This window comes from Staurois parvus, unplaced genomic scaffold, assembly GCF_062004578.1.
Source record: "Staurois parvus isolate SC_StPar_1 unplaced genomic scaffold, SC_StPar_1.0 ptg000879l, whole genome shotgun sequence".
Lineage (NCBI taxonomy): Eukaryota > Metazoa > Chordata > Amphibia > Anura > Ranidae > Staurois > Staurois parvus.
The window spans coordinates 2169113-2182947 of NW_028318675.1; the positions used below are offsets into that span (position 1 = coordinate 2169113).

The window sequence follows — 13835 nt, forward strand, 5'->3', positions numbered from 1 at the left end:
AGGATGTCAGGTAAAACATGTCCTCCGTCAGTAAATGTTCATGTTGTGTCAGTAATAAAAGTCACGGAGGGTTGGGAACCCTGCAAGGGGGGCAGAGATATGTGACTGCCTAGTCCAGCCTTTCTCAGCCAGGGTTCCTCCAAAGGGTTCTAGGGCTTCCTTGTCACTTCATTGGGCTGTATATGGAAGTGTCACCGACCAGCCGTTTCTGGATACACAACGTAGTCATCATTGCACACACACAGGATTTTTTTCTGTTCAATACATTTTTTATTCTAATTTCACTTTTAACAAGATTGCAGAAAAAAAATCAGTAAATGGTAAAAGAAGGAATCCGATTGGTCAGGAAGTTCCCTTGTCTGGAATGTGGGGGCGGAGTCATTATTATTGGTGTACAATACAATACACAACGTGTTCCATTATTATAACAAAGTATTGTAGAAAAGATCCCAACATGTGACATGGCTGAATGAATGCTGGTCATAGTAGTTCATCTATTCTCTAAGTAGGGTGGTATCTATTGGGCCAATCCCTTTTACAAACCACACATAATATCGCCCTTCAAAGTGAAAACAGAAACAATTTGCACAAAATCAAAGAGTAGAAATATTTTCCAGTGGATCCCCTCTACCCAGACCCCATATGTAGACATAGAACAACAAGCTGTGTTCCTTCTCGTGCCGCACTCCTCCAACCACCCAAACCCACACGGAAGCAAAGGGAAATAATGAGAGGAAAGTTCCCCCCTAGTTTGGGGCGGAGTTCTCTTTCCCTCCTGTTGGGGGATGGGAGAAGGATGGACTGAAGACAGAGAGACGCTTCGGGGTCACCACTGTTCTGTAGAGCCTTGAAATGAAGGACATCAACTTCAGAAGTTCTTGTTGTCTGTGTAAAGTTCCCCGATAACGAGATCTGGGCTCTCCCGGCTTCTAGCTCTGTAACCCGCTATATCATTATCAGGAAACGCAACTCCGACACCCAAGAAGGGCTGAAGTTGTGTCCTTCATTTCCAGGATCTACTGACCACTCTGCACCCCGACATTTACTGCACTTCATCCATGTCTTTGGGGGCCTCTGATCTCCTTATCAACTGTTTCTTCCATGATGAAGATCAGCCATGGAGTATATCTGAGGTGTATATCAGGGTGTGCTTCTTCCCTACATGAGAACTGGGATGTCCAGCAACATTCATCTAGAAGACATTTCCCACACTCAAGGCACTAATACATCTCCAGGGTTGTGTGGGACCCCTGATGTACAGGAAGACAGGACTTCAGTGAGGAACAATTCCCTCACTCAGGACAGGAAAATGGCTTCTTCCTGTGTGAAATCTCTGATGTCTGGAAAGATTGGACTTATTTGAAAAACATTTTCCACACTCAGGACAGGAATATGGCTTCTCCCCCATGTGAGATCTCTGATGTCTGGAAAGATTGGACTTGTCTGAAAAACATTTCCCGCACTCAGGACAGGAATACGGCTTCTCCCCCGTGTGAGATGTTTGATGTGTGTAAAGACTGGACTTCACTGAAAAACATTTCTCACACTCAGGACAAGAATACGGCTTCTCACCTGTGTGAGACCTTTCATGTTTGACAAGATCTGATTTTTGTGCAAAACATTTCCCGCACTCAGGACAGGAATATGGCTTCTCCCCCGTGTGAGATCTCTGATGTGTGTAAAGATGGGACTTCTTTGAAAAACATTTTCTGCAATCAGGACAGGAATATAACTTCTCTCCCGTGTGAGTTCTCTGATGTGTGTAAAGATTGGACTTGTCTGAAAAACATTTCCCGCACTCACGACAGGAATACGGCTTCTCCCCCGTGTGAGATCTCTGATGTGTGTAAAGATCGGACTTCTGTGAAAAACATTTCCCGCACTCAGGACAGGAATAAGGCTTCTCCCCTGTGTGAGATCTCTGATGTCTGTAAAGATCGGAGTTCTGCAAAAAACATTTCCTGCACGCAGAACAGGAATACGGCTTCTCCCCCATGTGAGATCTCTGATGTCTGTAAAGATGGGACTTCTGCAAAAAACTTTTCCCGCACTTAGGGCAGGAATACGGCTTCTCCCCCGTATGAGATCTCTGATGTTTGTAAAAATGGGACTTCCTTAAAAAACATTTCCCGCACTCAGGACAGGAATACGGCTTCTCCCCTGTGTGAGTTTTTTTATGCACATTAAGACCAGATTTAGATTGGAAACATTTCCCGCACTCAGTACAGGAGAAGCTCTTCCCTGTTGGAAGGCCGGCCCGGTCCCGCACAGTCTGAGGTTCCTCAGGATACGAGGAATCCGATGGTCCATCTACACTGGGTGGTGTCGGATGGACATTGGAGGGAGCCGGGTTTTCTCCTGGACTATATTGTGTGATGTCCTCATCTTCTACTTTCCAGTCTGGAGACAAAGTGAGACAATCCTCGGAGGTTTTCCTCATCTCCCGGCCATGGACTAAAATACAAAGACAAAGAGGATTACTAGACAGAAGCTGATTGGTTCCCCCAAACCAGGACTCCGCCCACATCAGGCAGCTTGGTCTCTGAGGAGATTACAAATCCACCCTCAAGGGAACTAGGAAATGGCTCCTCTGATCTCCTACCAGGTCATTTCTTTATTCATGGACCTTAGTCAGAGAGTGAGGAAACAACCAGAACTGTCTTTTATAGGAGGGACAGTGATGAGGGGATTATAGGACGAGGGTCCCCACCCCCTCTATCACTCATCGCCATCTTCCCAACACAAGAAGTACTGCACTTCCTTATTTAGTCCATGATTTAGTCATGAAGAACAGCGGGGCTGAGCCCCACCAGAGGTCAGAGAGTGAGGATGGGGGGAGAACAACCAAGATGAAGACTGGACTGATCCTGAAGACCACCATCATTGGGGTATTGACTCCTCTCTCATTATCACTTTCTCATTACTGATCACTTTCCCCTCCTTCCTGCCCCGGCCAATTTTCAGCTCTCAGCACTCTCATACTTTGAATGACAATTACTCGGTCATGCAATGCTGTACCCATATTACATTTCTATCATTTTTATCAAGCAAACTGAGCTTACTTTTTGGTGGTATTTGATCACCACTTGTGTTTTTTTAGATATAAACAAAAAAAGAATAAAAATTTTGCAAACAAAATTCATTTTTCTGTTTCTGCTATAAAAATTTGCAAATAAGTAATTTTTCTTCATACATTTGACCAAAATCTATACTGCTCCATTTCTTTGGTAAAATAACCCAAATCAGTGTATATTATATAGTCTGTGAGAAAGTTATAGAGTCTACATACTATGGTACCGATCACTGAAAACTGACCCATCCTGATGTACCGACATCATTTCCTGAGGCCCTTAAAATGCCAGGAATAGTACAAATCCCCCCAAATGTCAGGAGAGTGCAAATCCCCCCAAATGTCAGGACGGTACAGATATCTGCCAAATGTCAGGTTAGTACAGATATCCCCCAAATGTCAGGACGGTACAAATCCCCCCCAAATGTCAGGACGGTACAGATATCTGCCAAATGTCAGGACGGTACAAACCACCCAAATGTCAGGACGGTACAAACCACCCAAATGTCAGGACGGTACAAATCCCCCCAAATGTCAGGAGAGCGCAAATCCCCCCAAATGTCAGGACGGTACAAATCCCCCCAATGTCAGGACGGCACAAATCCCCCCAATTGTCAGGACGGCACAAATCCCCCCCAATTGTCAGGACGGTACAAATCCCCCCCAAATGTCAGGACGGTACAAATCCCCCCCAATGTCAGGACGGTACAAATATCCCCCCAATTGTCAGGACGCCACAAATCCCTCCCAAATGTCAGGATGGTACAAATACCCCCCCAATTGTCAGGATGGTACAAATACCCCCCCAAATGTCAGGACAGTACAGATATCCCCCAATTGTCAGGACGGTACAAATACCCCCCCAAATGTCAGGACGGTACAAATCCCTCCCAAATGTCAGGATGGTACAAATCCCCCAAATGTCAGGACGGTACAAATCACCCAAATGTCAGGATGGTACAAATCCCCCAAATGTCAGGACGGTACAAATACCCCCAAATGTTAGGACGGTACAAATCCCCCCAAATGTCAGGACGGTACAAATCCCCCAAATGTCAGGACGGTACAGATACCCCTGTAAGGAAAAATGTCTTATAAACTGGCATCCATTGTGTTTAATGCCTCCATTGTAGATGTGTGAACAAGTTAGTTTGGTGTTTATATGTCACTTGTAACAACTGTTTGTTTCATGAATTCAGTTCCCATTCTGTAGATGGAACTGCCTTATATGGTGGTCTTCAGTCATTTGTGGTCATTATATTTCTTGATAAGAGTGCAATATATCATTGGTCATTACAATACATCGTTGGTCATTACAATATTTCATTGGTCATTACAATATATCGTTGGTCATTACAATATATCGTTGGTCATTACAATATATCGTTGGTCATTACAAATATATCGTTGGTCATTGCAATATTTCGTTGGTCATTACAATATTTCGTTGGTCATTGCAATATTTCGTTGGTCATTGCAATATTTCGTTGGTCATTGCAATATTTCATTGGTCATTACAATATTTCGTTGGTCATTGCAATATTTCGTTGGTCATTGCAATATTTCGTTGGTCATTGCAATATATTATTGGTCATTACAATATATCATTGGTCATTACAATATTTCGTTGGTCATTACAATATATCGTTGGTCATTACAATATTTCGTTGGTCATTACAATATATCGTTGGTCGTTACAAATATATCGTTGGTCATTGCAATATTTCGTTGGTCATTACAATATATCGTTGGTCATTACAATATATCGTTGGTCATTACAATATATCGTTGGTCATTACAATATTTTGTTGGTCATTACAATATATTATTGGTCATTACAATATTTCGTTGGTCATTCTGCATTTGTAAAACCTGCTCGCACGCATTAAACGTTCAGAGATTTAGTTTGCACACTTCGGTGTCCGGAGCTTTATTCCTCCTGAGCTCAGAGGGCAGAAATTACCGAAGACATTTAAAGGGCTACAGACATAGGTTGAATCCTTGCAATCTGGTGTCAGAAGTCGGGATTAAAGGTGAGGCTGGTCAGGTAAGCTGAGCTATTTTGTCTTAGTTTTGCCGGATCAAATCCCCTTTAAAGACCCCGGGACAGCAGTCAAAGTTTCCATGTGAGATTGTTGGATCTCACGGAGAGTCTATGAGGTGGATCCTCAAAGGAAATTCAGAGGTTTTGGAAGCCTCTGGGGGAAATTGCCTCAGCAGATGTATTGTGAATTCACAGGAGTCCTCGGTTATTTCTGCCATTTTAGAAGTAGAAGTGCCTATTTGCTGTGTGTTATGGAACTGCTATGTAGTATTTGTGTTTCTTCAGAACAGGTTTATTACAAGGATTTGTACTTTTAGGGGTTAAACTCCTGAACTGTGGAGAAGGCTTTGCTGACATGACAACCTCTCCGCTTCAGGGAATAAGTACTGATATTGTAATCATTTATTGCTTTGTCTAACAGCTGTTTCCTCTTCCAGTATGGGAAAGATCCAAAGTAAGGGATCTCTGTCAAAAATTCCAAGGCTTCCGCGTAAAGTGTTAAGTGATATTGCTGAGAAAAAGAAAGAAAGACAAGAGAATCCGGAATTGTCTAGGCTAACGTGTAAAGAATATGTGATCAGAGTATCACCATGGGATGATTACTATGTGGTTCCTTTCACAGACAGTATTGCAGAATGGTCCCTGGATATGAAAAGCAGTGGTCCCTTTCCTAGAGATGGGTCTAATGATAAGATTCATATGGACATGATAAGGGGACTGTGTTTAGGAGATAAGACATCTTTTTCTTGGTTTTTAACTTGCCCGAGCTGGGACTATAAATACATGAAATCTGCGGGTATTCACTGGCTCAGATATGAGTCTGGTTACGCTCCGGAGCCCAGGAATTTTAATCTCCACTTTTTAACCCCCAGCATCTGCCCCGCCAACTTCTACACAAGTATATCCAGCATTACCAAAGACAGAGGATGAGGATTTCAGATAGACCACTACAGCCTCCCATAGAACAAGCAGTGGAGATACAGAGTCCAGATAGTACAGTATGGGAGGAGGAGGGAGGGGCTGTAGGAGGAAGAGAGGAAGGAGACAGATCAGATGGCGGTCCCGAGGAAGAGGAAGGAGACAGATCAGATGGCAGCCCCAAGGAAGAGGAAGGAGACAGATCAGATGGCAGCCCCGAGGAAGAGGAAGGAGACAGATCAGATGGCAGTCCCAAGTGGCAAATTACCAGAACTACACACAGATCAGATGGCGGTCTCGAGAAAGAGAGGAAGAAGACAGATCAGATGGCAGTCCCGAGTGGCAAATTACCAGAACTACACCCAGATCAGATGGCAGTCCCAAGGAAAAGAGGAAGGAGACAGATCAGATGGCAGTCCCAAGGAAGGAGACAGATCAGATGGCGGTCTCAAGAAAGAGAGGAAGAAGACATATCAGATGGCAGTCCCAAGGAAGAGAGGAAGGAGACAGATCAGATGGTAGTCCCAAGGAAGAGAGGAAGGAGACAGATCAGATGGCGGTCCTGAGGAAGAGAGGAAGGAGACAGATCAGATGGCAGCCCCGAGGAAGAGAGGAAGGAGACAGATCAGATGGCGGTCCCGAGGAAGAGAGGAAGGAGACAGATCAGATGGCAGCCCCGAGGAAGAGAGGAAGGAGACAGATCAGATGGCAGTCCCAAGTGGCAAATTACCAGAACTACACACAGATCAGATGGCGGTCTCGAGAAAGAGAGGAAGAAGACAGATCAGATGGCAGTCCCGAGTGGCAAATTACCAGAACTACACACAGATCAGATGGCAGTCCCAAGGAAAAGAGGAAGGAGACAGATCAGATGGCAGTCCCAAGGAAGGAGACAGATCAGATGGCGGTCTCAAGAAAGAGAGGAAGAAGACATATCAGATGGCAGTCCCAAGGAAGAGAGGAAGGAGACAGATCAGATGGTAGTCCCGAGGAAGAGAGGAAGGAGACAGATCAGATGGCAGTCCCGAGGAAGAGAGGAAGGATACAGATCAGATGGCAGTCCCGAGGAAGAGAGGAAGGATACAGATCAGATGGCAGTCCCGAGGAGGAGAGGAAGGAAACAGATCAGATGACAATCCCAAGGAAGGAGACAGATCAGATGGCAGTCCCGAGTGGCAAATTACCAGAACTACACACAGATCAGATGGCAGTCCCAAGGAAGGAGACAGATCAGATGGCAGTCCCAAGGAAGGAGACAGATCAAATGGAAGTCCCAAGGAAGAAAGGAAGGAGACAGATCAGATGGCAGTCCCGAGGAAGAGAGGAAGGAGACAGATCAGATGGCAGTCCCGAGGAAGAGGAAGGAGGCAGATCAGATGGCAGTCCCAAGGAAGAGAGGAAGGAGACAGATCAGATGGTAGTCCTGAGGAAGAGAGGAAGGAGACAGATCAGATGGCAGTCCCGAGGAAGAGAGGAAGGATACAGATCAGATGACAATCCCGAGGAAGGAGACAGATCAGATGGCGGTCCCAAGGAAGAGAGGAAGGAGACAGATCAGATGGCAGTCCCGAAGAAGAGGAAGGAGACAGATCAGATGGCAGTTCCGAGTGGCAAATTACCAGAACTACACACAGATCAGACGGCAGTCCCAAGGAAGGAGACAGATCAGATGGCAGTCCCGAGGAAGAGAGGAAGGAGACAGATCAGATGACAGTCCCGAGGAAGGGAGGAAGGAGACAGATCAGATGGCAGTCTTGAGGAAGAGAGGAAGGAGACAGATCAGATGACAATCCTGCAGAAGAGAGGAAGGAGACAGACCAGATGATGGTCCCGAGAAAGAGAAGGAGACAGACCAGATGATGGTCCCGAGGAAGAGAGGAAGGAGACAGATCAGATGGCAGTCCCGAGGAAGAGGAAGGCGACAGATCAGATGGCGGTCCCGAGGAAGAGGAAGGAGACAGATCAGATGGCAGTCTCCAGGAAGGAAACAGATCAGATGGCAGTCCCAAGGAAGAGGAAGGCGACAGATCAGATGGCAGTCCCGAGGAAGAAGAAGGAGACAGATCAGATGGCAGTCCCAAGGAAGAAGAAGGAGACAGATCAGATGGCAGTCCTGAGTGGCAAATTGCCAGAACTACACAGAGTCCACTAACCATTACACTTACATCTACAAAGAGGACTGCAGCCCCCAATGACAAAACTTTGAGAAGCAATGTAAAAGGAAAAAGTGAAAAAGGGAGAAAATTTAGCTTTCCCATTTATTGTGATGGGAAATGATATCGTAATTAAACCCATGGATATGACCGAATGAATGACATCATAAAGAATAGTCCAGACCCCAGAAAGAATCCAACTGCCTGCATAAATTATTTAAAGAGAGCCACCCAAGGCAGACAGTGTTCACAACATGACATGAAATTAATAATTGATGGAATTGTAGGATATGACATGGACTCAGGGTTTGACTGGACAAAGATGTCTACCATACATGTTTTGGTTCATCCTGGAACCCTAGCAGCCACTCAAACATGGCTGAAAGAAGACACTCAGAAAAAAGTATGGTAAGAGGTGACAGCAGAGATGGAGAGAATATGGAAAAGTAGGAAATCGTTAGCAACTGGTGTTGCTTGTAAGCAAGGGACAAAAGACGGTGACAGAGCATGGGAAAAGATTGAGGAAAGTTTGGAAGGAAGAAGCTGGGATGGATATGGCTAGTGCAGAAATGGGCATTATATATATATATCCAAACCTTGATGGCAGGATTCACACCTGAAATTACACTGGTAATAAGACAGCTTATTTCAGACTGGATAGAGATGGATGCAAGTACATTTGAAAAGCAAGTGATGGAGAAAGACGCCACTGGATGTTTTGAGGTTCCCAAATCCACCAAGAAAGCACATTTTCAGGGATTACAACATAGTTACAATCCCAGAGAAAGAGGTAGAAATGGAAACAGGGAGAGAAAAGGATATAAAGGTAGAGGAGATGGGAGACCAAAAGATTACAGGAAAGTCATTGGAAGAAGGACTGCCCACAACTTAGAGGGAACAAATCCATACCACAGGAGACAAAGTGCAGAAATCCACCCGTCAAGTACCCGATCGGTTGGCAGAACCAAGGTCCACAATAGATCTGCCCCGAAGGTAATAGCTCCCTCACTTGTCCAGTTGTCTCACATACTCCTGAACAGGAACCTTTAATGGTTAGAAGGGTAGCAGGAAAAATATTAGCATTCGTAGTTGACACGGGTTCAACTCATTCAGTTATAAAAGGAAGAAAATGATGTGGAACCACTCTTATTATGTGAACCTTCGATGGGAATTAGTGGAGCAGTTCTCCCAACTTTTAAGACTCCCCTTTGCTTGTGCAAGGGAACCCTGACAAAAGAGGAGAGGAACAGATTATTTGGCATGAATTTACTGTAATCCCTGATTGCCCAGATAGTCTGTTAGGAAGAGATTTACTTAGTAAAATGAATGTTATCATGGCAGTCAATGAAGAAGGTATATTTATGATTACACCTTTTTTGGCATTCCCCCAAATGACTGCAAGCCATGATCAGCTTCCCCAAATTACACTAATGGTCAATGACAGAAAAATGGATTTCTTAATTGACACGGGAGCTAGCAGGTCCAGTTTAAGGGAGGATCATTGTGAGGGAACAAGAGTAGAATGTGAACCTTCAATTGGTATCACTGGGACATGTGCCAAAACCTGGGAGACACCCCCTTTGTGTGTTTCTGATTCTCACGGGAAAAGTTCCATAGTGAAACATTCTTTCAAGATCATATCAGGATGCCCTGTGAATTTGCTAGGCAGAGATCTGTTGGGAAAATTCAAGGCCACACTCAGGATAAGTGAGAAGGGAGGGGTGCACATGGAGTCATCTCACTGTTTTGTGGGCATGGAAGATTTAGACAAGTGAAGCCTGAAGTCTGGGCCAACAGTAAGCTACATGTAGGGTACATTCCCTGTACACCTTACAAGGCCAGACCTAAACCTGGAGTTGGTCCAGTGTACCAAAAGCAGTATCCTTTGTCACAAGAAAAGATTGATGGTATATGGAATAGTAGACAATAGTAGATGGTATATGGAATAGTAAAGAATGGTAGATGGAATAGTAGAGAAGCTCCTCAAGGAAAGTGTTTTGAAACCTGTGGTTTCCCCATACAACACCCCAGTAAATCCAGTGAAGAGTGCTGATGGTACTTACCATTTAGTGCAAGTTCTCAGAGCCATTAACAATCTAATTTTTCCAATTGCACCCATTGCCCCAGATGTGCCCTCATTGATTACCTCCATTCCACATGATACGCAGTGTTATACTGTGATTGATTTAAGCAATGCATTTTTTTTCCATCCCAATTGACAGAGACACAAATACTGTTAAGTTTTACTCTGGCCAACAAACAGTTAACCTGGGCCAGATTGCCCCAAGGCTATGTGGATTCTCAGGCTGTATATTCCATGGCCCTCCAAGAATCCTTAAAGGGTTGGGCACCCCGCCATGGTTCCATGTTACTCCAGTATGTGGATGACTTGTTACTTTGTTCACTCAACAGGGAGTCTTGTAGGCAGGACAGAATATCTCTGTTAAATTTTCTGGGTACAGAGGAACACAAGGTGGCAAGGCATAAGGTATAATGTTGTCAAACTTTGGTGGATTACTTGGGATTCATTCTGTCACAAGGCACCAGAATGGTGAGCCAGTCCAGGATCCAAGCTATTATGGGTCTGCCCCGCCCAAAAACTAAAAAGTAACTGCTCTCTTTCCTTGGCATAGTCAACTATTGTCTCTAATGGATACCTGACTGCTCCCATTATGACAACATAGTCAGGCAGCACACTAAGGCTGAGGCTTCAGACCTTATTGAGTGGGATGAAGAATCCACCAATGCCTACCAAACCTTGAGGTCCTCATTAGTTTCCTCTCCTGCTCTGGGTTTAGTGAATTACAATATTGATTTTCATGTGTATGCTGGTGACAATTGTAAAACCATGATGGCTGTGGTCACTCAGGATCATGGAGGACACGAGGCCAGTTGCCTATTTTTCAAAAGTAGTGCCAAGTCTGGTTCAGGGCATGCTGGCATGTCTGAGAGCCCTGGCCATCTGTGCCATGGCAGTGGAAGACTCAATGAGTGTGACTCTGGGACATAAAACCATCCTTCACACCACACATCATGTACTACATGTCCTTAAGAACCTCACTACGCAGCACATGACAGCACAAAGGGCAAGCGGTTATCAAGTGATTTTGACATCAACTACAAATTTGGAAGTAAAATATGCAAGTTCAAACTCAGGTCCCCTAGCTATGTTAAATTATTTGCTAGGGATAAACGGTGAAACTGACAACCCACCGAGGAACATGATTGTGTTCAGGTCATACATGAAGATACCTCTCCCAGAATAGACATACAACAAACACCCATTCCGGAAGCTCTGGACATATTTGTAGATGGTTCTTGTTCCAGACCTTCTGATGATACCTTTATACCAGGGTATGCAGTGGTCCCGTTACCTGACATTGTTCATGAGGCATTACCCCTCACTCACAAATCAGTCCAAGCTGACAACCCACCCGAGGAACATGATTGTGTTCAGGTCATACATGAAGATACCTCTCCCAGAATAGACATACAACACCCATTCCGGAAGCTCTGGACATATTAGTAGATGGTTCTTGTCCCAGACCTTCTGATGATACCTTTATACCAGGGTATGCAGTGGTCCAGTTACCTGACATTGTTCAGGAGGCATTACCCCTCACTCACAAATCAGCCCAAGCTGCAGAATTGATTGCACTAACAAGGACTTGTGAACTTTGTGAGAATCAAGATGTAAATGTTTACACAGATTCTAGGTATGCTTTTGGAGTTGTCCATGATTTTGGTAAAATATGGCAGAGAAGGGGATTCTCCACTGCAGATGGAAAAGGAGTATCACATGGGGACCTAATAAACAATCTTCTGGAAGCCATTCATAAACCTAGGTCCATTGCAGGAATTAGATGTAATTCACACACATCTTCCTCTGATTTTGTAGCCAAAGGCAAGGCATTTGCTGATTGCACTGCTAAAAATGCCGCCTACAGCAACACCTCTTGTAAACTCACAAATGTCTATTGGCCATTTTAGATCCACCGATGTTACCGGAACATTCTCTTCTCAAGGAGCTGCAATATACAGCAAATGAAGAGGATGTAGCATACTGGCAGCAGAAGGAGTTGACATGAGACGTAATTGTCTAATGTCAAAAGGAGGTATCCTAGGACTCCCACGTCACAGCGCTCCTCTCATTATGGCGCAGTTCCATGGCATAGGACATCGGGGTTGGCAGGTAGTGAAAGATGAAATAAAGAAAAGATTTTGTGTTCCAAATCTTACTAAGCAGACACAAGAACAAATAGGGCGGTGTGTTACATGCATCAGAAACAGTAGTGGACGAGGCAAGTTTCTGCTGGTGATAGTGGTGGCTTTAGTCGCTGGCCTGAAGCATTTGTAACAAAGAGGATGCAAGGAGCGTTGCTAAAATCCTTTGCAAAGAAATCATCCCTCGATGGGGATGTCTGGTCAATAGACTCAGACAAAGGACCAGCATTTACATCAAAGGTTACACAACAGGTAGCCAAACTGATGAGCATTGACTGGAAGTTCCATATATTCTACCACACAGAGTTCTGGTCAGGTAGGACGGGCAAATAGGACCCTGAAGGAAAAACTAAGGAAGGCAACAGGGGGGACATTGAAGGGATGGGAAGCGTACTTTCCAGCTGTTCTGGCTGAGATGAGGATGACACCACATAAAGGCACCAAGCTTTCCCCCTTTGAAATTCTTATGGGCAGGCCATTCCCCACCCCCTGGACAAGAGGTCCTTTGGTAGTTATGTCAGGTGATTTAGAATTAATCCCAGAAAGATATGTGCAGGAATTGATTAGGGTGCTGAATGGTGTACAGGTAAAACTCGAAAAATGAGAATATCGTGGAAAAGTTCATTTATTTCAGTGCAGCAACTTAAAAGGTGAAACTAATATATGAGATAGACTCATTAAATGCAAAGCAAGATAGTTCAAGCCGTGATTTGTCATCATTGTGATGATTATGGCTTACAGCTCATGAAAACCCCAAATCCACAATCTCAGAAAATGAGAATATTCCATGCAATCAATAAAACACGGATTGTACATAGAACAATATCGGACCTCTGAAAAGCAGAAGCTGCATATGTACTCAGTACTTGGTTTGGGCCCCTTTTGCAGCAATTACTGCCTCAATGCAGCGTGGCATGGAAGCTATCAGCCTGTGGCACTGCTGAGGTGTTATGGAAGACCAGGATGCTTCAATAGCAGCCTTCAGCTCTTCTGCATTGTTCGGTCTCATGTCTCTCATCTTTCTCTTGGCAACACCAGCACCAGCAGATGACATGGCTCCCCAAATCAACACAGACTGTGGAAACTTCACACTGGACTTCAAGCATCTTGCAGTGTGTGCCTCTCCATTCTTCCTCCATACTCGGGGTCCTTGGGCCTCTCCATTCTTCCTCCATACTCGGGGTCCTTGGGCCTCTCCATTCTTCCTCCATACTCGGGGTCCTTGGGCCTCTCCATTCTTCCTCCATACTCGGGGTCCTTGGGCCTCTCCATTCTTCCTCCATACTCGGGGTCCTTGTGCCTCTCCATTCTTCCTCCATACTCGGGGTCCTTGGGCCTCTCCATTCTTCCTCCATACTCGGGGTCCTTGGGCCTCTCCATTCTTCCTCCATACTCGGGGTCCTTGGGCCTCTCCATTCTTCCTCCA

The 13835-nt window shown here is 44.8% G+C and overlaps 1 protein-coding gene across 1 annotated transcript in view; it reads right to left on the reverse strand.

Annotated features, from left to right (window-relative positions):
* Positions 1 to 247: 247 nt before the first annotated feature.
* LOC149443046 (uncharacterized) overlaps positions 248 to 13835 on the reverse strand; it is a 110605-nt gene continuing 97017 nt past the window's right edge. Inside the window, exons 11-12 of the mRNA XM_089655976.1 lie at positions 5470 to 5625; positions 248 to 2470 (exon numbers count right to left, since the gene is read on the reverse strand). Of these exons, the coding sequence (XP_089512102.1) occupies positions 1274 to 2470; positions 5470 to 5625 (1353 nt within the window). The 3' untranslated portion in view covers positions 248 to 1273. The remainder of the gene's footprint in view (positions 2471 to 5469; positions 5626 to 13835) is intronic.